Genomic DNA, 25,909 nt, shown 5'->3' with positions numbered 1-25,909 from the left:
GCGAGGTTCTGGTATAAAATTAACTTTTCTCAAAGATGTTCATACATATACTTTTTGCTATGAGTCTCCGTGTGCTGAAATTAAAGATGTAAAACTTTTTCTATGCACCCTGAAGAGTTACTTCTCTCCAAAGCCTCCACAAATAGAAATAGAAAATATAAATGAATACTTTTAACGTTGGTTCCGATGTCGACATGTCCAAAGTTAGCAGTTTACAGTCAGAGAAGACAAAGAGAGTCAGCTAATAGATTCATTCTTTGTTTTTGCTTTTACACCGAATTCTTTTGAAGTGCATAAATGTAAACAAAACAAATTTTCTCGCCGAGGGGAAAAAGTAGGAACAAGTTCCGGATGAACGTTTTGACCCAAGCAACAAAACCGACGTCCACATTCGCTCCATTTCAGATGCTGCAAACCGTTTATTCAGCGTTGTCTTTTTTTCAGCATTGGCAATTATACAAAACAAGGAAACCATTATTAAGTCCACAATCTTAAACATAAAATGGAAAAACATTACCTAAACACACCTGGCTGCAGTTACCTGGAGCCTTGGCTTTATGCACCATTAACCAAGGCTCCACCCTGTGTGCAGTGTCTTAATTATAGTCTAATGCAAAACAATCTGTGTTAAAGTGTGACAAGATAAAATAAAGAAAATAAAAACTGTATTTTGGCTCCAACTTAAAAAAAAAAATCTCATTTAGTTGAAGGTTTGTACTCAGATGTCCTGCGTCTAGTTTGAGATGAAACGTTAGTGAGATAAAATCTGACCTGAGGACACTTTCATAAACATAAACCGCTCTCACTTTAATGCTCACATTATTCAGTGTTTATTTTATTTCACCTGTTATTGATGCGGAAATTAAATGAAGGTTGAAAACAAAACAAAAACAGAACACTAAGAACAAACAAAAACATAACTGTTACCCGTTTTTTTTTTGGATCATATCACCCCTTTGCATTAAAATCTACGAACCCTGTCACATTCCTCTGTATGCTTTTCCAGGTTGTAGCAAGAAAAGAAAAACACTCACTGACACACAGAAAGCGACTTTTATACACAAACATTTTATTTGGTTAAATAAAGCATCAACCTAATGAGAACAGAGGAGGTGTGAAACGAGGAGGGGGTGTGTGTAAAGGGAGCGCAGAGGCAGATCGATACAAACAAAACACTACCCAAATATTTAAAACATCGTGATGACGACTGACTCCGTTATTCCATCAAGGCCCGTCTGATCTGACCTCGTTCTTTCCTCACAGGGAACACTCAAAAACAGAGTAAAAATAAAAAATACATACAGACTCTACAGTGTCCCTTCTTTTGTTTCTCCTAGTTTCATGCTCGTTTTGATTTACCGTCAGTACAGGTGGCATCAAACGGAGGCTGAATGTGCTAAAGTAAAGACCGACTCAGACAGTGCAGAGGGAGAATTGAGGACATTAATTTGTATTTACAAAGAGTACTCGAGCTCGTAGCGGACGTACATGTTCTTCTCGTCGTTGTAGACTTGCGGGTAGTGGGCGATGAGGGCGTCCTGCGAGCCGATGTAGATGGAGTTGTAGATCTTCCAGTAGACGTCTCGGACCTTCCTGGCCGGATGGAACAGACCCTGCAGAGGACAAGGACACAATAAAACCTTTAGTGTGAGCTCTTACAGCAGAGCATATAATGAACATTTGAAATGTAAAGGTTTTCATGACACACGTGTTCCAGGTTGTCTTTACCTGTAAGCAGTACTGCAGCATGCGGCAGGGTCCGATGGCGACCCTCAGACCCTCCAGGGCGCCCATGACGGCCTGGATCACGTGGGGCGACGTCTCAAACACGTTGGGCCAAACGTAGTTGAGCAGGTGGTTGAGGGAGTCTTCACAGCCGAAGCCGTAGACGCCCAGAGACATGTGCTGAACCACGGCGCTCGCCGTCTGTCTGTGGACCAGGTCTCTGCAGGACGAAACGATCACGTGGTCAGACTCAATTTCATAACGTAGTGGAAATTATAAACCAGAAGCTACACGTTGAATTAACTGATAAACACGACAAGACAAGAGGATTGCACGTCATCTTTCTCACCTGTCCATGAGCGCGTCCTCCAGCAGCGGTGTGACGGCGTAGATGTAGTCTTTGCCCATTTCTCCGATGTACTCAAACAGGAAAGAGAGAGATTTGAGCACGCCGTTCTGCACGTTGAGCTCGGGGACTCTGTATTCATTCATGAGCGCCGGCAGCACGGTGAACGGCGAGCAGGTCTCAGCGACGATGGCGATGGCCACGGTGGTGCAGACTCTGTTCTGACGCTCCTGGACCTTCAGGTTGTTGAGCAGAGTGGCCAAGACATCGTGAGGGCTGCGAGGGAGGAGGAGGAGACAAGTGGTGGTTACAAAACAGGCAAAATATTAAACATTTCAAATTATAAAAGAGACATTACATGCTTTTAAATAAACAGCTCTGGAGACACCCGAGAGGAGCTGCCAACTGGTGAGCTCACCTGAGAATTACATACCTCCTAGGGCTTTTATTTTTGCTTTTTTTCTTATCAATATCCATATTCATCAACATTTATGTGAAGGAAAACAATGTCCTCTAGCCCCAATCGTGAACAGCACTTCACCGTGTCCATAATATTGTATTTTCTTTCATTTGTTGTCTCTTCTACAAACTGCTGACACAAAAAAGTGCGCTGCATGCTTAGGTAAACAGGGCCGTTGTGCAGAGAAGACATTGTGCTGAGGTAAAGAGCTGTCTGAAGTCGTTGACAAAAAACTAAAATCCAGCGCACACTTAAACATGTTTATTTAATATGTAGGACTCTTAAGTGGTGAAAGTCATGGTACTTCTGACCCCGTCTGCAGCAGTGCTTAGCTTAGCTTCCGTGTATGAACTCCGCACGGCTTCTCCAGGCAGGAGGCGTGCTGACTGTTATCAATAGTAAGTGTACTACGTACAGTAGATAAGTTCCTCATACAACCCTACTTCAAACAAAACAAACTACCCCATAAAGATAATTTAAATGTCATAGAACTGAATAAAAATGTTCAATACAAAAAATCGTGGCCTTAACTTCTACAGTGAGAAAGGCTTTAATATGCATTTATATTGACTAAAAAATGTGCAACTTTTCTATCAACACAATGTTTTTATCAATGCAATTCCTTAAAAAACTGTAAATTGCCTCCTTTATAATAAACTAAACTGAAAGCTGCAGATAATCTGAACAGAGATGATAAACCGATGAGACTCGACACTTACCCGATAGCTTTGGCGATGTAGCCAAACGTGTTGACAGTAGCTCTTCTGATGGCCTTTTTGTGAGCCTTCAGCAGCTCCAGCAGCTCAAAACAAATCCTCATCCACTCTCTGGCTGACACGTATTCAGCACCCCTGAAATACAAACAAGAAGTTAGAATAAAGGCTCTTAAAGACACAAAGAGACAAACTTCTTTTAATTTATATCTGAGAGTTTGATTTGACTGACCTGTCGGCGATCCTGCCCACCAGGTCGATACAGTTCTCCTGCACCTTCTCGTGTCTGTTCTTCAGGATGGGGGTCAGACGAGGGAGCAGGTCTTTGATGGGCGGGGTCATCTTGTGCATACCTGCGATGAGAGGAAAAGGTTTTAACAGCTGCCCAGATCTCTTGAAATCTGAATGAGCAATAAGACAGGTTTATCATTTAAATGCAATGATGTAGGGGGCTTACCGATAACATTGACGATGGCCTTCAGCGCTCCCAGGATGCTTCCCAACACCTCGGGGTACTCCTCTCCCAGGTACTCGTACAGCACCACACCCAAGTGACCCATCAGCTTCTCCTGCAGCGACAGAAAAGAAGAACATGCGTTAGTGTCTAAAATAAGTTATATAGCTGTTGGGTCTTTGGATCTATGTGTGCATTTCTCCGTAGTTTACCTCCTGGCAAGTCTTCATGACCACAGCTGTCCGCGAGATCAGATCTGCGGCCTGCTGACGGACTTTAGCCGACTTGTTGTTCAGACGCCACAGCACCGTACCGCAGATCTGAGGCAGGTAGGGCTTCACACGCTTCCCGAGGGCGTTCACCACCGTGCCGAAACCATTCAGCATCACTGAGTCCTGAAGGCAAAGAACAAAGGATGAAATAAACAATACAAAAACATCCTACACAAGTGCAACATGCGTGCACATTTCATACTATCTGCTGGTGTGTATTCTGCCTCTCACCTCTGTCGTCTGCTCCTGGAAGGCGTACAGGATACCGTCGATCAGCTGCTCCTCCAGCTTGTGGTCGATGTCGGCTGCACCCAGGTTGCCCATGATCTTCTCAATGGTCTCCATCACCATCTTTCTGTACTGCTCCGCCTCGTCTTTCAGGTCATCAACGATGCGAGAAATGATCTCTGCTGCTCCCACCTTGTTGGCCAGCTCCACCGTGGTGTCCACCAGCTGTTAGGAGAGAAAGACGGTTCAGTATGTTTGCTTTAGAAGTTTAGGTGTCTCAGAGTCCTGTCAAAAGCACTCACGGTTTGATTTGATGTCAAAGAAACTCCTTTAATATACTTCTGATAAACCGAAGTATTTAAATCTGTGAAGCTAATGTGCATAATCTGCAGAACCCAGTTCTCGAGCTCTTGCAGGGATCAACACAACAGTTGCTGTTCATGGCAATCAAACACTTTGCTTATCAAAGCGATAAACTACATACAGACATAAAAACACAATAAAATATGAAGGTAAAAATAAAGTTTGTAACCAACGGGTGCAGATTGAGAACAGGCCAGACATGAATGTCAGGTCTGCTAGCTCTCGTGTTGGTGTTAATCTAGCGAACGACTAGCCCTGATCGGACCACGGACTGGTTGAACAGGCGAGAATAGTTCGCAGGAAGTAAAGTGCATAATCAGCTGATAACATGCAAATCATTTGGGTGACAGTGGGTTGGATTCTGTTGATTTTAACAGCTGGCTGAGACTTCTGTTGTAAATGCACAACACAGGGTTTCAGGACAGGAGCAATTGTGTGCATAAATATGCCCATTTCACGTTAACAAATCCTTCCTTAAAAAAGATCATTTAAAAAGGAACAATGCCCGGGCAACAAGAAACAATAAATCAGGCTCTGGTTGCCCTTAAATGTTTGTTCAAGGAAGCCCTGAAAAACAGGGACCCACAATTAAAGACCATAAGCATTTCTGAGGGACAGAAAACCCTTCATCATTTCGTGTTTGCTTTTAGCTACTAGAACATGATCCTCTCTGTGTCTGCTCACCTGTCTGTAGTTGCGTCTGTCCAGAGCCATCCTGTGCTGCCAGAAGTGCTTGAAGAAGGGAGGCAGGATCTCAGTCTTGATGTAGTTTGCTTCCACACCGTCTGTGCCACAACACTGCTTCACCACCTATGAGACAAAAAGCAAAACACGCACAGGTCAGAGAGGAAACAGAGATAAAGTTCAGACAGGTGAGATGAGTTAGGAAATGTAACCAACGGGTGCAGGGCGAGAACAGAGCGGGAACAGAGGCCCGCTCTGCTAGTTCTCATGTTGGTGTTCATCTAGCGAGCTACTAGCCCTGATGCAGCCATGAAGAGGTTGAACAGGCGAGAATGGGTCGCAGGACTTTTGACTTTGTGTTCACATCTCTCACCTTGAGTACAATCTTTTTCATCTCCTCGTCGGGGGACTGGAACTCTCTGATGAGGATCAACATCACCTCTCTGGTGTAGTAGTTGGCGTACTCGGCGTCCATCAGTGGGATCAGGTAACCGATAGCTTTCAGGAAAGCAGCCAGACCCTGGTGACAAAGAGGGAAGATATAAAAGGTAAATAAAAAGGTAGCTTGTAGACATAAATAATAAGGTCTGTGTCTGATGCTCCCAGCAGAGTTTTAATGGTGTTTCTTTGACCTCTACTGACAGCAGCAGCCCCTTTAGAGGAGACAGGCAAATATTCAAACTGCAGCCACGTACAGGCTCAGTGCTGGGTGTGGATCTGGCAGTAAATACAGGAAGGTATATCCTCCAAAAACCTCACAAAGTAACTTTCTTTCATCTCTAATACATAGGACATCTTACCTTTCCTCTGTGCTGCCTGATACCCTTCCACAGCGGCTTGAGGACGGAGTCAAAGGACTCGATACCGTACGGAGTCGCAGCTTCAGCGAGAGCAGCTATAGCCAGGGCACTGATGGTCCTCACCTTCTGCTGCTCGTCCACCAGACCTGCAGCATCACACAGATACAGAGAGTCAGAGGTTGAACATATTTCAATACAGACATTATCTATCTCAGAAATAAATAAGAAGTTGTAAGTATGACTGACCGTGTTCGATAATCTCCACCAAGCTGCGGAGATGGGGCAGAATGGCGCAGCCCATCAGGATGGCGATCTGCTGCACGATCTTGATGCCTGTGTGCCGAGCCTGCCAGGACTTCTTGCTCTTACACACAGCTTTCAGGAAGGGAAGGAGGGAGGGAATACCGAGAGCGGAGGCCACCACGGCGAAGGCTCGGGCTGTGGTGTTTCTCACGTACTCGTCCATGTTGTCGATATCGGGTCGCATGGTGGAGATCATGGTGGCCAAACCGGCAGCCTGAGACGGACAGGAAGAGGACGAATATGTGAGTCACTGCATCATATCAAACACGAACAAAAGTACCTCCTATAACAATTAAGTTGATGTTTTTGGGACAACTGCCATTTGTGCCCCAAAGATGTCTTTTCAAATTTGAGGCTGGACTTATTTTTATGTCATCAAAGAGGCACTGATTAATTACTATAAAAGAATAAATAAAAGTAAATATCTGACTGTAACCAACGGGTGCAGGTTGAGAACAAACGAGCATGAATGTCAGGTCTGCTAGCTCTCGTGTTGGTGTTAATCTAGCGAACGACTAGCCCTGATCGGACCACGGACTGGTTGAACAGGCGAGAATAGTTCGCAGAGGAAGCAAAGTGTGTGTTACAAATACACATTAAGAATAAAAGAAGTACCTTTGCCAAGTTAGAGATGATTTCTCTGCCTTCCACTCTGGCGTAGTAGTCCTCATCGATCAGCAGGGGCTCGATCACCACCAGGATCTGATAACAAACAGAAGAGCAAGTTAGCAAGTTCCTCAGACACAACCCATTAAAATAAGGTGTTTCACACTCAGCTTACCTTGTGCACGTAAGGACGAACCAGGTCGTCCAGCTTGTAGAGAATGCGGTCAATGACTTTAACCAGCAGGTGGCGCTCCTGGTCCTCCAGGGTGGGTGACATGAGCAACGGCAGGATCTGATTGAACAGTGGGCCCGCTCCAAATTCACGAGCCTTGTCTGTGATCTGACGCAGAGCAGCCTGAAACAAAACAGAGACGTTAATATCACATTGATTGAGTCGGTCATAAGTTGAAAAGGATCTTAAACTCTGTCGGCTTCTCCCAGCAGATTATGAGGGTCCACACTTCCACCTCTACTGAAAGCAGCAGCTCCTCAGAGAGGAGATTCTTTAGCAAGCAAAGATTCACACTGTAGCCACGTACAGGCTCAGTGCTGGGTGTGGATCTTGCAATAGAACACGTTTTGTGCTTCATGCAACTACAAGCTACATTTATGACATTAGAAGAAAGGGGCAGGAGGAGCACAAGTGTTATCAAACCTGGGCCCCAATTAACATTTTAGTTTGGGCTCTAAATAACTAACACAGGAGCACAAATAGGTCCCAAAAGACTCCAGTAGACTGTTCAGCAAAACAGACTGTAATGGCTGCAACATAATCCTAATGCTGATTAAAAATAATTCCACAAAGAGTCCTCGTTTTGGCTGCTAAAAGGCGAGGATTGTAATTCTAAGTGTCAGAAAGGATCCCTACAGCAGTGTTTCTCAACCTTTGAGAGTCGAGTGTGTGTGATCTGCGTGTGCAAGGGCACAGTAGAAGGAAAGACATAAATATACCGGTCCGAGCCTGATTTATGTAAGAACAATGACTGAAATCCACTGTGTAAATAGCAACACGCCTGCCTGCAGGCGCACCGGGCTCTTAAAGGGAATGAGAGCTGACACTGACTGATTGATCACGTTACACCCAAAACACACCCATGAATAATCAAAGGACTCCAACCTCTTTGCGCCTTGTGCCTCACTTCGCGCCCCGATTGTGCGCCGCTTAACTAGCAAAAGTGGGTTGCTCTAGATCACTTTGCGCCGTGTAAATAGGGCCCGCTGACTCTCACAAACACACCAAATAAAAATCTATTCAAAGGCAATTTTCATCCTGTCAAAGGTGATGTAAGCTAAAAAAAAACAACTACCTCGGTCTAAGATGTGTTAATTATGTAAAATCTGTTATTACCCTGGTCGAGAACCACTGCACTACAGAGATAGCACTTTTTGTTAAAGATGCTTTTTCAGAAGCAGCTGTTACATCTCTCTCTCCACAGCCAACAGACTTCAATGACACTAGCTGTGATTTTAAATCACAGATCCTGGGAGTTGCTGGTCAACCGCTGCCATGATGACAGGTTCATGTATTTGAATTGTTGTGTTTTAAAGGCTATTTTGGATTCAACAAAACACAGTGGGAGACCAGTTACTCTCTTGTTGTACAAGGTAAAAGTTTTGTCAGTGGAGTTTGGTGGTTTTGACGTGAGCAAAGTAACAGCTATATCTGGTTAAACTTGAGGCATCTCACTCCTACAAAAGCTGCGTCTCTGAAGGGATCCTTTCTGTAAGGTTGCTATTAATTACAATCTGAGTAAAAACAAGAACTTTTATTGGAACGTACCAAAGATGACTATATATGGATCGTTTCATGGCTGTCAGCTAAAGCAATCTACTGGAGTCATTCAGAGCCCAAAGTAAAGATATTATTGGATAACGAGGGAACAGATTAGGAAAATAACATCAACCACAAACCTTCCTCATGGGCGGTGTTCCGTTTTTAATCTTCAGCAGCAGCTTCATGATCTTCCTTTCTTTCTGCTCCTCGGGGCTCAGCGTGGACTCATCCACCTCCACCTGACACACACAAACACACAGTCAGCCATCAACACACGTTGACCTTCAGACTGTACAAACATTCAGATGTTGGTTTTACGTGTTTTACGTGTGATGTGCATAAATGTGATGCTCACCAGAAGTTTGTCAAAATACTGGATGTCGTCAGGTTTGAGGAAGGGGAGGTTTCCTGAAGGCTGGTCGTTCATCTGTTTTGTGGTGCGGTCCTCAACCTGCATGTGGAAGCCCGTCATGCCTCCGATGGGAGTGGGCGTGGCTGACAGCTTACGGGCCGGAGTACGGATGGGAACGTAGCCTGCAGGTGGAGGCAAGACCTGTGGAGTAGAAACATACACGGTTAGCACAACTTTTATCTGGAGCTCACTCATGTTTCTGCCACCAATTAATTAAATGAAATCACAGAGGGGGGCACAGACCTTGTATCCTTCTGGGAACATGGCGTCAAGCTCCTCGTCTGTGAGAGGCCGGTTCCTCTCGTCAATTTCCCTCTCCCACCTCCACGCCTGCAGCTGCTCTGGAGTCATGCTCATCAGGTGACCTGGGGAAAAAAGAAGAGGAACCGATTTAAAAAGAGCATGACAACATCAACTAAAGTACAAGGAACAAGACCGAAACCGAGGAACAAATACCATTAAAATTCTTGCTGGTTTACCTGGTGTTGGGGTGGCCATGTTCATAGCAGGTGTTCCTATGGGAGTCTTTCCAGGGGTGAGTAGAGGTGTTGAGGATCCCATCTGACTGGCGGGGGTCTCATCCCACCGAGACTTCCTCTTACTGGCGCCTGGAGTCGGAGTCTCGCCCACTGACTCGTCTCCTCTGTCTGTGCGCGGCGTTTCAGCCCAGCCGCTCCCGTGTCCCGGGGTCTCTCTTTCTGTCTTCGGCGTCTCGTCCCAGCGGTTTTTGCGTACGCTTCCTGTGGCTCCACCATGACCAGGTGTGGCGTGGCCGGGTGTGTCCCTGCCAGGAGTGGCAGCGCCTGCAGGTGTGTGGCTCGGAGTGGGGTCCCACATGCGGGTGCTGGGTGTGGCCCCTGGGGTCTCACTTCCTTTAGCACGGCCAGGGGTTTCATCCCATCGGCTGTTTGAAGGTGTGTGTGCGGGGGTGTGTCCTGGAGTCTACAGGGACAGAGAAAAAAAGAGTGAGACAGTTTATAACTTGAAATTATTTCCCCTTCGTTCTTTCAGACATAAAATCTATACCCGATGTGAGGTTCTTAAGTGAATCTTAAATCTGTAAGAGTGTGAAACAAGTGTCTAACCTCAGCAGAAGAGTCAGCCTGGTCCCAGCTTGATAACTTTTTGGGTGTAGCATTTGAAGGGGTTTGGTCGGCTGTCTGGTCCCAGCGACGCTTGCGTTTTGCGGCAGCTTGACTTGCAGCGGACCCGTTGACAGCTTTCAGGTCCCCAGATTTGGCCTTCTCTGCCAGCTGCTGACGAATCTCCCTCTACGAGCAAAAATACACAAACGTTAGGAAACAAGATAAAACTGTAAGAACAAGGGTCCCGGATACTCAGAGTTAAATTTAAGACTATTTCGAGACCTTTTTAGCATTTTGAAGCAAACTGAACTGCCAACTTTACTGCCATAATGGCATTAAGTATGAAGTATTATTTAAAATGTATATGGATTATAAGTCCAAGAAACTAATTAGATTGATTGGAGTGAATCATAACAGAAAGATAATTCAGGATGTTCTACTTCAAGAACCATGTATTTAAAGTACTGGCTGCATAACTAAGAAAGTAAAGAGCTAAAACAGTAAACAGAACTGTAAGCTTCAATATAATACTCGTATTGGAAAAAAAAAAAACGACGCAAAAGACAAAACTGATGTCTTGTTTTCTATCCTGACAACTGATCTTGAACTTTTAAGACCCCTGTATAAAAAGTAACATCTGAACCCCATCTGGAGATACTTTTAGGAGACAATGTTCAGACACTTGCCTCCTCTTTGGACAGGTTCTGCTCCAACATGACGTCCACGTACGACCTGACCTGCAGCTTTGGGTCCGGCGTTTTGCCCCCTGCGCGAAAGAGCACGAACAAGAACAGAGGACACTCATCAGTATACACTCCAGGGACCCCACTCATTACAAACACAGCAAGCACAAACACAGCCAGCTAACCCTGACTCTCTTTACCAAAACATAAAATTACAGTCGTGTTTTCTGTTATAAACAAAGTCCTACTTAATTACATACAAATATACATGTCTTTCTTACATACAGTCAAAGCATTCTAATGAAAACAAGCAGATACATAGAGAGAAGAGCTGAGGTTGTGTTGCTTTCTTTAAGTGGATTAAGAAGTTATAGCCATCACTGATGCAGGGGTCCTGGGCTGTGCTCTTCAGAATACGTACACTTTCAGTGCCAAGGGTCCTTCTGCAGTCAGACTTCAACCGGCAGAAAAGAAGCCTAGAAAATTTCTCTTTACCATTAGTAACACTTTGGAAAAGGGTTTGAACTCACACACAACAGAATACCACCTGTGATGCATTGATTTACGGCACTCAAAAAAAAAACAAAGTATCTTCTTGGGGCATAACCACAAGCTAGAAAATAATCATATTTGACCCTGTGGTCCTGACTCCCCCCATAACTTATACTAGCAAATGAAAATAAGGTCAATATTTGTGGCTGACATTACTGCAGAACAAAAGTATAAACTTTGGCATTTAAATGAGGCAAATAAAAAATAAGTCTATGACATGCCAGAGCCAGGCTGATTATTATTCAATCATCATATATTCAGATCTTTACTTCCTTTTCGGGTCAAAGGTAAATGATGAATAAATGTAGTCAAATATTTGGGCAGTGATTGTCCTTCGTGAATGCCTGGAGAATTGTACCTAAAATTTGTTGAAAGCCAAATGGAAAAAAGGCTCTTTTGGGGATAGAGACTTGTTGTAGCTGCATCTGATTCCCCTCACAGACCCCAAACAAGCAGCCAGTGGACCCTGACCAATCTGACAAGTGCACAGATCTCTGTGTTCCCCATAACCTACACAGGATGAGTTGCTGCACCCTTAACAGAGTGCAGTACAGGACTGGCAAAGCAGTACTGCTGTAGGAGAGAAATTAAGGACAGTTAGTATGGGCCTGTGGTATTGTTGTACACAATTTTTCTTGATAACATATTTCTATTTTACAGGGAGAGTTGTAAAATAAAAATATATTTACACAACAAGTTTGTACAAAGAGCTCTCTCTACATGCAGGCTTCAGATAAGCCCTACCTCGACCTGATACACTCAGGTCGTTTTAAGCTCATGTTGTCAGGGGAAGTGAAGATGCAATAAAAATGGAAACTAGCTGACTCATATCTGTTGTTGTTGCATGTTTCTACACTTGCGATGACATTTCAAGGCCCAGTTTTAAAATTATTTATTTATTCAGCTATAAAAACATAACTTGAATAAGCCTAGAAATGATGATCCTAAAGAAAATCTGACTGTAACTTAAAGAAAAGAAACTTTAGTCCTGCCCTGAGGCCCCAGAACTCTACAGTTTTACAAGCCCACAGGGGTAGTTAAGCTACCACAGGAAGCTTAAATTTCTGCCCAGAGTGAGAGAAATTAGGAAGACAAAAAGGAAGACTGAATTATAAATTCAGTTTCTGATTTTTATGTTTTTAATAAAGCCATAATATTGTCTTCAATGCCTGACTTTGGATCTAAAGCTGGGTCTTAGAACAAACAGGTTTTTGTTTATCAGTGTCTAATCTCACTATGGCCTAGCGCAGATCGCTGCCAGGTGAATTACACCAAAGCTAATCATCAAACTTAGATCCCTTTTCCTTATAATCTAGGTCAAGAAGCTACAGCACTTTCCCATCATAACCTACCATGTTTATCAAATGGGATTGTTAACCCTTCGACTCACACACAAACCATCTGCGACCCACGTTTATTAGGTGAATTACCCCCTTTGAACATTCAACACCTAACCACCTCTCCCACTGAAAAGCGTGGTAACCCTACATTGTGTTTTGACTTTTTTTTATTGCACAAACCTGAATAAAAACTTTCATTCTGATCATTACAATCATCACAATATTTTTACAAACCAAAATACTGAAAATAGACAATGAGCCCACACTAACACGAGTTGCAGAGTTGATACAAATGTAAGTCAGATATCAGGAAGAAAACGTACAAAATGTTCTTGGACCACAAAGGATTGACCACAGGGAAGGCATCATGTCTGGGAGGCAAGCTATTGCATTGTGGTCGAAGGGTTGAACAGCAAAACTATGGGCATGAAACCACTGGTAGTCATGGAGGGGTCACAATAAAGTGAACCGTGAAAAGGGGAGAGGGAAATGAGGAAGGTGTAATGAAGACAAAAAATAGCAAAATTTACCATCTGCAAAAGGGTCGAGACGCTCAGGTGAGATGATCATCTGTCTGCGCCGGGCTTTGTATTCATCTTCCCGCTCTGCAATCTTCTGTGGACGATGCTCTGCAAATGGGTCATACTGCAAAAAAACAAAGAGGGCATAGAGTGTGAGTTTATTTCCAATTCAAAAACAAAACAAAGGGATGAAACATAACATAACATGTATGACACCATAAAACAACACATACTTGCTCGTCTGACTGAGGAATGGCATTGAGTATTGCCACTGGTGCATGGTACCCTGGCTTCTTCTGTCCCAACAAGCTTGTTGATGAGTCTTCTTCATCATCCTAAGGAAAGAAAGAGAAACAAGAGTCTAGTCAAATCTCGCCAAGACGGCAAGACCCTCCTAGCTCATATGCAACAGGACAAGGGGAGCAATCAAGCCCCCCTAAAAAAACTGTGGAATTGCAGTAAAATGAATGTAATGCAACTACCTGGAAGAGATGATTGGCGATAAATGAAAATGTATCAATGGCCTGAGTAGGAAAATACTTACTTCCTCCTGTTCATTGGCAGCGATGGAAGTGACATATCCAGCAAAGCGGCTGTCGCTGCCTCCATAGATCTCCTGATCGTAAAATCCAGTGGAGTCAAGGCCCACTCCCTGATCTCCTTCCTCCAGCAGGGTGGCCTTCATCCCCTGGATCTCCAGGATCTGGGCCTCGATGTCTACGGGGTGAAAAATTCCATAATAAATAACCAAAACATCTGACTACACTATTCAAAACATTTATTATTCATGCAAAAACAGGTTGACACTAAATACAGTTCTTAACGTAGTGCATAGCGGCTCCATGAAACCACCGGATAAACACGGTGCGTAGTGTGTTCGTGTGGTGTTGTTAAATGAAGCTATTGCTAACTTGATTAGCCATATGAGAACAATATAAGCATTCAAGCACTTAGCAAATTGCGATAAGCTTTAAATATTTCTACATAAAAGCATTTCACTGACGTTTATTTTGAGCAGGTTGAAGAATCTGGAGCCGACGTTGAATACATAACAACAAAACGCTTAAAAAGCGGCAATTAATGGCGGTTGCTAGCTAGCGAGCTAAATAGCTAGCAACCAGCGCCATTATCTAAGCCGTCCGCGTTGCGTCGCACCGTGGCCTGCTGCTTATAGCGTTTAAATCAACACATTATAATAAACATGGGTTCCAGACATTGCAACATTAACTGCATCATTTTCTGACACACAACTTTATTAGATGTGGTCTGAAAATAGAGGCTATATAGTAATATTTAAGAAAATATTTACCTTCGTGCGTTTTGGCGATCTTCGCCATTTTGGTGGTGGTTGTTCGAGTCTGAAACCGGAAGCGTGTTAATCCAGACTTCCGCCTCCGTGCAGTTGTTCTCAGATCTCTATACAGATGCTAGCTTGTTAATTGTTTTCTCACAAGGCAAACAAAACGTAGACTGTTCAAAACTGTTTTATTGTGTTAAAATTTTTTGATGTCTTACTGAAGGAGTATATTACAACGTATTGTCAATAAATTATATTAAGTTATCTGAAGTTCATTTTGCACAACGGTATATTAGTAAACTATTTTATTGTCATCGGTTATATTTGAAATTATAATCTGAAAGTAACAATAGAAGTCAGGAAAACATAGTTATGTAAATATTACAGTTAATTACATTTTAAATTTTAGTTATAGGGTGTTCATGTTCTATACTTATTCTTGGCGTAGTTTTGTAAATGTGCTCCATTTTACCACTATTTATTTATATGTGTTTATAGGTGTTGGGGTGGCCTTTGCAATAGATTTAAACAGTATGATACTACAGCATCAAATTCTCCTTCTTCTTGTATGGAATAATTATTATTGTTTTTGTTAGAGCAAATTTTATGGTCCATAGATATACTTGATGATAACTACATTTTGAGGTTGATATTTAATTTAGCCAAATGAATGTTTAAATTTAATGCTGTGATCTTATTTTAAGTACTGTATGGTAGAACCAAGTAACCCCTGGGCATAAGTATAATTTTTACTTAAATACTTTAGTGTTTCTATTTTATATTTCTATACTGCAAAGGGAAATATTGTACATATCAAACTACTATATTTATCTGCCAACTGTGGGAAATTTTGAGATTAAGATTTTAAATTCAGAATGAACATTCTGTACAAAGTGATGCACCACAAATTCCCAACACCGAGCATATATATCTGTATAATTAAGTATACAGTATAGTGTGTTGTTAATAGTATCAAGCTGGTCTCAGGCAAACTGTCACTCCACTTTGAAATTAACCCTTCAAACCACCCTAAGCAGAATTATGATAACATGATTTTAGCCCTAAAATAATCGACCCAAAATATATAGATGGTGAGCATGTAGAATTTGATGCTAACGACCCCACAGGGATTGTGTGAATAACCTGAAAGCTCACTGATCCTCAATGCACTCAGGCTGACAGAGCAACACGAGCCAACACATCTCGTGACATTCCTGCTTGTGCGCGTTCATGCATGCTCGAGACACAAACGTCAGTAAACGTCAGTTAACAAACTACAGAACTGGCCAATAAAAACTCTCAGCGACGATGAGTCCTCCAATGATAAGTCGAGCTTTGTGTAATGCGTCACGCTAGGGGCGGGACAAATCAGAGGGCAGTGACGCCTGTCAATTTGGCGTTTGCGAGTGAAGAAATCCGTCAAAGAAGGGACGATGGCGAGAGGTGGTCGGAGCCTGAGAAAAGTAGTTGAGTGCATTAAACAGATACCTTCAACAGCCAACAAGGAACTACCGACGAGGAGAAACGTAAGGTAAAGTATTTCATCGTTTATTTCACGACTGAACTTGGAAAGTGAAGGAAAAGACACACCTCAGAGAATAACAAACAGCCAGCTACGGTAGCTTAGTTTGGTACCAAAGATACTTAAGTAGAATTGATTTTGTTAAGTGGTAAACATATTGTAGTTTAAGCTAGAATATCTACCACCTTAGCTAACACGCGATTGACATTGCCTTGTAATAAAATATTGATGCAATTAAAGATGCTAGCTCGTCAGGTAAGGTATGTCTCAGAGACAGGTGACACTTTGAAATAGACATTATAAGCTAGCTAGCTAACAAACGTTATCGTATGCCCTGCACATTGTTGTCATAAAAATTGCATTTTTCGAAACCTATTAATTCCTCCAACATCATTACTAGTCAGCTGGACCTGTTCTCACGTCAAGCCTGACATTTGACTAGTGTTCTCTACACACATCACATTATGTCAATAGGTCATTGGTTGACGCCTATTTACTACATGTCAACGTAGATTTACCACAATATAAAATGCTCAGTTGCACATTTTAGTCCTATATTCAAAAGTCTAGACAAGTAAAAATACTGATTTATTATCATGTAATTGTCCTACACCTTGACATGATCAATCCTGAGCTATTTAACCACTTTACAGACCATTAGGTAGTGTAATCTCTGACCAATACATAATATTTATTGAACTTATAATATGATTGTATATGTACTGTAGATAAGTAAAAAGTACCACATTTTCCTGTTAAGTCTTTTTAAGTGAAAGTGAAAGTAGCAGAACATTAAAATACTGCAGAACAGTAAAGTACAAGTGTTAAAAATGTACTACTTCCTAAAACTTATTCAATTAACCTTTATTTTAATCCAGAGGAATCATCATGTGCATGCCCTCATTTCCAATGATATACAGAATAGAATTAAAAGGAAAACATACATACAGATGAGTTAAAATAATCACAACATGTTACAAGAAAACAAATAAGCAGAGTAAAGTTAATAACAATTGCATTCCATAGCGAAATAGCTTGTAATCATTGTTTTAAATTTACCTACAGGGACAATTGTGTGGAGTTTGTAGTAGTAGATAATTTCCACCACAGCAGCTGAACCATTCAATGTATCCAGGAGTATTATGTTATGGATATAGCTTTATGTCAGGGTGTTTGTAACCTATAACAGCTGCTGCAATGGTATGGTGTTTTGCATTATCTCTTGACATCCATTTTTATCTGGGGTTTAAAATCCTACAGAGGAAAAGTAGCTGACAGGTGTTAGCTAAGATAAGACCACTGCCATTTATCTCCCAACGGAGAACAATTGTAATCCAAGTTAGTGTGGCACAATGTTTTGGAAGGTGGCAAATATAATGTATTCCTGCAAACGCTGAAAATAGCAAGCTCCCTAAAAATTTAATTTGGCTTTGTTTTGACCAACGGTTTCCTCACCTTCATGGTTCAAACATTGCAACTTTAAACTTGTGAGAGCTTGCAGCATTCAGTGTGCAAACTACCTATTTGTGCATCTGATTATACGCTGAGTTTGTCCTGTATCTGCATACTTGTTGGTTAAACGTGCATGCTGTCCTCCGTCTTGGCTCTGACGTCCAATAACTCAGTCACGACCCTCCATATCTGCACGGACTTGGCAGTTTCAGGTCAGGGCCATGTGTCAGCTGTATCACATTTCACGTAGTAGTGAGCGGACTCTCATTAAAGTGACCTGTAACAGACCAGGAGCTTTAATCACGTCATGAGAAGCATGGAATAGCTTTCATGGGTTTAAGGGACATGGATATAATTGTCCCAGCACATTAAGAGGTTACATAACGGCTAGTTAAATCTGCCCTGAGACCTTTGTTGTGCTTCCAAACCATCCGATGCCAGGGACATCGTGGAACAGGATGCCACAGGTGTTGTGGGTGACAGCCGGGCACAGTGTACAAATCAAACAGTGTGACATATTCAACTGCAGTGGACAGACGCAGTGACTTTATGTCTATGGCGTCTAGAGGTTACAAGCCAGTTTTTTCCATTGAGGATTAAAGAGTCCGTTTCATTCATGGTGTCGGGAAGGATCAGGTCACGGTGACTCCTGATCACTGAAGCAGCACAGTTTTAAAACAAAATAGAGCTACAACTGATGATTACTTTGATGAATGGATTTTATTTGATTGTAATCTTGTAATTTTCTTGTCATTATTTTTGAAGAATTTTCCTAAATTATGTTACATAAGTTTTTTTTTTTCTCCCTAAGCTGGAAAGAGTTCTGTTGTTTGCACCTATGGAGTCATGACCTCCTTCCGGAAACATCTCCTGTTTTCTTGTTAACTGGATTTCATGCAGTCTTCTGTGTGTGAAAATAAGTAAAAACAAATCAAAGATTTAAAAACACATTTACCAGAGGCCAAAGTGACCTCTTTGTCTAATTAGTCGAACCCCAACTTGTAACAGCCGAAACAAATCCAAATATTTGCTTTACACAAACCAGGAAAAAGAAGATTTTTGTCATTTTCTGATAAATAATAATCAATTGTCAAAATTGTTGTAACTTAACCTCTTTAGATTATCCAGACGATTGATAACCAACAGCACACTGTGGGGACTAACTCAGCTGGGGGAGACGTTCTGTAAATATCTTATCTTCTAAGTGAGACGATAATACAGCCACTTCAATAGACCAGTGTTATCTATGAAGACCTTAGACTATGTAAGGACCCGACAGCAGTTTAGGAATCACAATCAGGTTTCAAACATACTTTAAACGGACAAAATGAGACTCTAAGGCTTCACCTGGACATTATGCTCTCTGTCATTGAAGTCAGCCCACCTGTTGCAGACTTAATGTTAACAGCGAATCACACACCGGCTCTGTGGGCTTAAATATTTACTCTGTCTATCTTTCCAGGACTTTAATATTTAATATATCAGACAGTTCGTTAAAGAGTTACTTAACCTATTTCCTGACCTAATTCTGCGACTCCTCCCTCCAAGGCCCAGACAGACATAAAGCAATGTACGCACTGACTTACAAAACAGGGCTGAGCAAGCCTTACAGTACACGCACCACTGCAACCAATGTTTATTTTCTTGGAGATTATTGTGTCATTTATTCGTCTGATTAATCAATTAGTCGTCTGGCCTATAAAGAAAATAAGAAACTTCAGTCTCATCACATTTAAGAAGCTTGAATCAAACTTAAGTTTGACTTATTTCTAAAATATTTACTGCAACCCATTTTTAAAATAGTCTCAGTTTAATTTCATGATTAAAAATGAATCGACTCCTCTTTGCAGCTCTAACTATGTGGAGACGCTGCACAGTATTAATAGGCATCCAAGGCTGGTAGAACATTTTGTGCCCTTGACCTTGTTCCATCTTTCAGCGTACTGGAGCCTGTACGTGTATCCCATTTAATTTGATGACAAATGTTTGGCAGGTGTTGCAATAAGGTTTCCATGTAGAGTCTCCTGTTACTCAGAAATAAGGCTAATGTTGCAGCTTGTTAGTTTATATGTATTAAAAGTAATCAGCACAGAGCTTGATGTTGATTTACATCTTAAGAAATTAATCAAAATAAAGTTTCTGTCCCACTTTTTGAGGATAAAGATCTGGAGTTAGAAACTGTGTAAATACAGGTATTCATGGTTTCTGAGGGTTCGATATATTGATTCATTCCGTCACTGTGGCTGTCTGACCCAGTTGGTGTCTGTATTGTTTGTTTTGTGATCAGATACCTGTCGTCATGTGGGATCCTGATGACGCGTTTACCTCCGCTGATTGGTGCAGCCATGCCGGGCCGAGGCGTCACGCTGCCCACACGCAGCTTCTTCAACCTCGCCGACTCCCTCTCCAAGAAGAGGGAGTACTCGGAGAGACGCATCATTGGGTGAGTCTATGAAGTTATTACTCAACTAATTAAAGATTCATTCAAGCAGTAATTCATTGGATTAATGTTTTATAAATTAAATCAATCAGTTTGGTTTGAAAAAAAGGGAAGAAAAAGTGATAAAGGTTCTTAAAGGTTTTCAAAAATACATGTTGAAGACTCAAAGTGCCTCATTGGTCAATCCAAAACCCACAAATATATTGGATTTATTCTGATATAATACAGAGAAAAGGAGGTTGGAAACCTGTGCCATTCACGCAGGAAAACATACTGAAACAATTGATAAATTATCAATTACTCTTGATCAGACCTAGATCAGAAAGAAATGTTCATTATTAGCATTTTTATTTTAATTATTTATTTATTTAACCTTTATTTAGACAGGTTATGCCCTCGATACACTGCAAAAATACAAATACACTGCAGTCCCTGCAACTGGTAAACAACTGGTAAACAACTGGTAAACAATCTCAGCGTCGGCCGTCACAGCCAGAAGCTCCTGAATTTGCAGACATCTTTGCTGCTGTCGTCTTGTAAATGATCCTTCTTCTTAAACCTCGGACGTTTTTAATCATCCTGTTCTGTGTCGCTCTCCTGGTTTCACACCGGTCACGTGATATAAACCTCATCACCCCGCCCACTCGCTCCTTGCTAATGAGTATTACGTGCTGCGTTCACACATCGGCTCACCCTGACTTCTTGCGGACATTTTACCAGGAGGCTGGCAAAAAGTCGGAAAAAAGTTGGGTGAAAAATGTTGGCGGTTCGTGTTCACACATGCAGCCCACCCGGACAATGACGGGAATATTCAGGAGTGCAGGGCATTTGTGAAAGGTGCTTAAGATAAAGGGGTCACATTCTCAAGATAGACCTGGTCAAGACAACACAAAAGTGGCAAATCAGATTTTAAAATACTATTTAAAGGAAGAAACCCCCATAGATTCTCTTTCCAGCTTTCGTGAAAGTACATAAAATCCCTGAGGGAAATCGAAGTAGACAGCTTCAGGTATAAAGCATATTTTTAAACCGTGCAGCAACACGTCTAGGGGAAAAAAAAATCACAAATACTGCTATTAATGCATTTTTAAAACCCTCTTAAATGCAAAACATTCTTTGTTTCACATCAAAGTCGGGAAAAAAACAACTTCCCAACTCGTTTAGTAGGATCATCTCAGGAACATTTATTATTAGGTTTAAATTTAGCTCCAAACGTCCTTCTAAATTAATTATACAAATGCACTAATGGTGCAAAATTTCATAAATCTCAAAAACACTGATCGTACATTAATGAATGAATAATTGTGAATGCTGGTGCCCTATCTGAAGGTCTTTCTGAGTCTGTATGACGCACCAAATGTCCCCTCTGTTCCACAGAAAGGTCATAATCACTAAATCCGCTTGTATAAATAGACCCAGGCAGCAGCAGCTAGTTTCCCTCAGCTGGAGCGATGAAGTTATATAACAATAGTGTGGGAAACTGTCTCATCTGCCTTTTATTTTCTTTATATTTGCTTATTCTCCTCCTCTCTCGCCTTCTTTCTTCCTCTTTCGACTCCTTCCTTTTCCTCCTCTCCCTTCTGACCCAGTTCTTCCTTACTGGGTCATCAGCTCTGTACCGTGCCAGTTGTGTTTAGTGTTTTGTGTTATGTCACAGTTGATGCTGACCTCCTTTCTCTTCCTAACGTGCACACTGGGAGCTCATGGCTCTTTTTCCCCCCTCTGCTTGCCTCCTCAGGTATTCCATGCAGGAGATCTATGAGGTGGTGGCCGGAGTGGAAAACTACCGCCTCTTCGTGCCCTGGTGCAAGAAGTCTGATGTGGTGTTTAAGAGAGCTGGATTCTGCAAGGCCAAACTGACTGTGGGCTTCCCTCCTGTGGTGGAGAACTACACCTCCCTTATCACTTCAGTACGCCCCCACCTGGTCAAGGTAGGGTACTGCCACTCAGCACAAATGTTTTAAATGCAATGGGCGTTTTGAAGGCACATTTTTGTGTTATTTGTGTGAAGTTGGCTTGTGCAAAGGTCGGATTCGGCAAACTCTCTCAGCTGCACCAACTTGTCTTAAATCTCTCGTTTCAGCCTGATGAGTTGTGTCGTTAGCTTATCATTCTGCCTTGTGTTGTTGTTTTCTGCTTATTCTGTGGGCAAGTTTAATCCACAAAAAATGAACAAAACAACAAGGACAACATGAACTTTCACTCTGCAGAGCTTCACCTCCTGCTCTCAGAAATAAGCAGACAAAATAACAAGTTTTCCAGAGTTATATGTCGTATAAGCTGCAAATTACGTGTCAGGTCATTAGTGCTGCACTGTGACGGTCAAAGACATGAAGAGGGAATAGTTTCTCTTAAAAGCAAAGCGGCCCGAGATGAAGCTTTAGTGGTTTTATTATTGAAGTATCCTTACAGGTGTTAAACTTGTCTTTTTGCAGACACAGTGTTGTATCCACCCTGCATCAGCTTGTTTCAAGCCTTTATTCAAGCTTTAAGATGTTTACACTCTGCTGAATGTTAAACCAAAGACTCTACACAAGTCCATCACATTTAAATACAATTTTGCTGCACATTTCCCCAAAGGTCAGGAAACACTTTCTATTGACTGAGCCACCAGAGTTTTAAAAGGTTATAAGTGCTAATGAAGTCAGCTCAATTTTCTTGCTTTTTGCAGCAAATTAATTACAATGAATATGCTTGTTTGTGTTCAGGCGTCCTGCTCCGAAGCTAAACTGTTCAACCACCTGGAGACAGTTTGGCGCTTCAGTCCTGGCCTCCCGGGTTACCCTCGAACCTGCACTGTGGATTTTGCTGTAAGTATTTAAACGTTACAAAAAAAGAGGGAAAGACGGAGCTTTATCTTCGGCTCTGTGTCTGTGAACACGTGTCGATTCTCCCACGTGTCTGAGCTTGGCATGACTGCAGCTGCAAGTGTTGTATTTCACATTGGATCAGTTTCAGCTCACACATACACTGCAGACGTATGGTGTGTATATATACACAGCTTCACATTCTCCTTCTAACTTTATCCTCCCTCCTCCTCCCTCAGATCTCCTTCGAGTTCCGCTCCCTCCTGCACTCACAGCTCGCTCACGTCTTCTTCGACGAGGTGGTGAAGCAGATGGTGTCGGCGTTCGAGCGCCGCGCCTCCAAGATCTACGGAGCGGAGACGGCCATTCCTCGCGAGCTCATGTTCCACGAGGTTCACCACACGTAGCGCCCCCTGCTGCACCAACACAGACACACAAAGCCCGACGCTAGAGAGAAAGAAACAGAGACTTCCTGCGTTCAGACTGAAAACTGCAGTGCCTTTTCTCACAGCTAGTTCATTCCCGACAGTTTCCTATCTCATGTTTTTTAATGTGGATCCACCTGCTCAGTAACTCCTGAGAACACATGCAGACTTTTTCTTCGTTACCATTAACAGAACATAAAAATCGCGCACTGCTCTAACCACCATTTTGCTAACACTGCTAGCAACAAACTTTTCATTATCACATCAAGACAGATACCGATTTTTAGATTACTTAAATTGTGCTGTTCCAATTGGACTCTGCAGAGGTGCTCAGAAGTCGGCTTTCTTAAACAAATAACTTGATTAAAGAATATTGAACATTAGGGGTGGGAATCACAGGGTAACTCACGATACGATACATGGACAACGCTCGTATCACGATACAGCGATTCTGTGATAACTGACGTATTGCAAGACAATCGTATAACGATAAACGATATCTGATTAACTTCTTCGGCCAATTAGTTTCCAGTCACGTTACCCTTACTGATGGCACAAGCGCCACCACGAGGGGTCGTGACGCGGTGACGCGGTGACGCGGTGAGTCAAAATCGCAGGGAAATCTGTTTAAAGCTCCAAATATTTGCAAATGAAAATATCGATATTTGGTAAGAACGATAGACTCCTTACTGCGCAGAGAGGACTGTGAAATAAGACGTTATATTTTCTGCAAAGAAAATAACCTTTTTTATATCAGTGCTTATTGGAAAACATATGCATAAGTGACAGGCCCGATATATCGGTTGGGAATATTTTTGCAAAGCACTTTTACAATTGACAGGACATAGGTTTACATGCTTACAGATTTTCTACTTTTATCCCTAATATGACAAAATCAGACTGATGTGGGTCATGTGAACAGTTCAGGTGTTTCTTGTTCCAAATCCAGCATTTTGTGTTAAAGGAAGCTGTGATAAGCAGCGCTAATCAAGGTTTTACAGCAGTTTTAACACAGTCTCTACCCGTACAGATGCAAACAAACCAATAAGACTTGCTTGCAGCTTGCAAGGCGGGGGTTAATCGCTGTTGCACGGCTGCATGTTGAAGTAATGTTAATGGAATATTCATCTTCATTGTCCGTGTAAAACACTTGGTGGGGTTATCATCTTGTGAACGTCGTCCCTCGTTACAAAGACGGAGGTTACTCCTTCTGTTGTGTTCTCCAGGAGTTGAATCTCTTTCCACTTAGTTTTTCAGTCACCGCAGCTCTGTGTCAAAGATTTCAAGATGAATAAAAGCAGATTTTTATTGTATATATTGACAAACACCTGTGATGGGAAACAAAGGAGGCCGTCTGAAGCTGCAGGAGGAAGGGAGATTTTTTAGGAGGATTTTAGCAGGTGTGTAAAGAGGATGAGATGAAGCTACAGGATGTTGTGTCGTTGTGCTGCGCGGATGGGCTCTAACATCATCGAGTAAATAACGACTAATAATTAGAGCTGTTAAAGAAACTATAAAAATGTGTTAACAAAACTCTACAAACGAAACAATAGAAACATGATGCAGGTTGGCAAATACACAAATCTCTCATTTCAAATAATAAAATGTGACCTCTGCAGACTTCCACATTCTGTACATTATAAGAATATATTATACAAATTAAAGGCAGAGGCAGAATCGTGTGTTCCAGTTACAGAAACGACTGCAGTTAGATGTACTAAACGTACTGTTACGTATCAGGAAAGCTCTCAAAGGTTGTTCATGTTTCATTTAACTTTATTTGTCTGCAGGAGGACGCTGTTATGTCTTTCCTTTTTAATGTTACAAACGCTCAGCTCTCAGCATTTTAAAGGGAGCAAGGCTGGATATAAAGAGTTACTAAATTATACAGCAATAAGTGTGCAATATCAGCAATATACTGTAGGTGTTATTTTTATAAATGCAGCTATACAAGCATTTAAAAACCCCGTGTCATTTAAAGGTCCAAACTTTGTGTCCAGACAGAGACCAGGTCACACCTCCACCTGTCCTGTCAGTCATAACTCCCTTTAACCCCCCCCCCCCCCCCTCACACAGTGCCTTCAGGCCAACCGGCAGCATATTTATCTTTTATTTTACAGCATTATACTCATTTAACATATTTATTACTTAGTTAAAGTGTAAATATTGGTTTAAAGATCACACAAAGACGTGTACACTGCTTGTAAAGAGAAATGTGTTTGTGTGTTTGACGGGACAGGACTCGACGTGTAAATGATGTTTGTGTTGAAAGACTTCAGAAAGATGCATGATTTATAAAGTATTTTTTCTAAAAAGTGTTTTTTGTTGTTTTTGGGTGAATCATTTCTCAGCTCAGCGATGGTTCGAGGCCCCGGTCGAGTGGACAGAAATAGTGACATCATGTGAGCGGTAAGAATAGACGGACGGACGGTCGGTCATGAGGTTTTAAAATGTCACTGCAGCCAAAGGGCAAAGTTTAGTTTGAATGTGTTTAAGTCTGCGTATTGGACATTACACCAGCAGCACTGTGTCAAACAGGAGAGATACATTTTCATCTAATTAAAACAAAGCACAAGGTTTAAGTACAACTGCCCTGTGACCTTTGACCTGCTTTGTTAAAGCTTTAAGTTGATAAAGTTTTAGGG

At 42.0% G+C, this 25,909-nt stretch overlaps 2 protein-coding genes across 4 annotated transcripts; one reads left to right on the top strand and one right to left on the bottom strand.

Annotated features, from left to right (window-relative positions):
• Positions 1–1,049: 1,049 nt before the first annotated feature.
• On the bottom strand, positions 1,050–14,680 carry sf3b1 (splicing factor 3b, subunit 1). Of its 3 annotated transcripts, XM_069662558.1 has the most exons (24): positions 14,631–14,680; positions 13,866–14,038; positions 13,555–13,656; positions 13,331–13,445; positions 10,912–10,991; positions 10,226–10,411; positions 9,620–10,082; positions 9,384–9,505; positions 9,084–9,281; positions 8,866–8,967; positions 7,130–7,309; positions 6,964–7,050; positions 6,292–6,562; positions 6,046–6,191; positions 5,619–5,765; positions 5,246–5,371; positions 4,202–4,423; positions 3,911–4,093; positions 3,702–3,813; positions 3,477–3,597; positions 3,251–3,382; positions 2,075–2,347; positions 1,729–1,945; positions 1,050–1,613 (listed from the first exon to the last, which is right to left on the bottom strand). In XM_069662558.1, exons 1-24 carry the CDS (start codon positions 14,656–14,658, stop codon positions 1,455–1,457), a joined length of 3,945 nt encoding a protein of 1,314 aa, XP_069518659.1. In that variant the 5' UTR covers positions 14,659–14,680; the 3' UTR covers positions 1,050–1,454. The 3 variants fall into 3 exon arrangements, with proteins under 3 accessions (XP_069518659.1, XP_069518660.1, XP_069518661.1); XM_069662559.1 differs by lacking the exons at positions 13,331–13,445; positions 13,555–13,656; positions 13,866–14,038; positions 14,631–14,680 and adding an exon at positions 11,330–13,319; XM_069662560.1 differs by lacking the exons at positions 1,050–1,613; positions 1,729–1,945; positions 2,075–2,347; ... (15 more) ...; positions 10,226–10,411; positions 10,912–10,991 and adding an exon at positions 11,055–12,033.
• Positions 14,681–16,006: 1,326 nt separating this feature from the next.
• coq10b (coenzyme Q10B) lies at positions 16,007–25,544 on the top strand. The gene is made up of 5 exons (XM_069663674.1): positions 16,007–16,149; positions 19,880–20,035; positions 21,771–21,963; positions 22,741–22,842; positions 23,079–25,544. The coding sequence occupies exons 1-5, from the start codon at positions 16,052–16,054 to the stop codon at positions 23,244–23,246; spliced, it is 717 nt and encodes a 238-aa protein (XP_069519775.1). The 5' UTR covers positions 16,007–16,051; the 3' UTR covers positions 23,247–25,544.
• Positions 25,545–25,909: the final 365 nt, after the last annotated feature.

The sequence above is a fragment of the Semicossyphus pulcher genome, unplaced genomic scaffold, assembly GCF_022749685.1.
Source record: "Semicossyphus pulcher isolate SPU_LCO1_2020_fin unplaced genomic scaffold, fSemPul1.0.p SCAF_15, whole genome shotgun sequence".
Classification (NCBI taxonomy): Eukaryota; Metazoa; Chordata; class Actinopteri; order Labriformes; family Labridae; genus Semicossyphus; species Semicossyphus pulcher.
The sequence above is the reverse complement of the archived record's forward strand: the minus strand, read 5'-3'. Positions and strand labels throughout refer to the sequence as shown.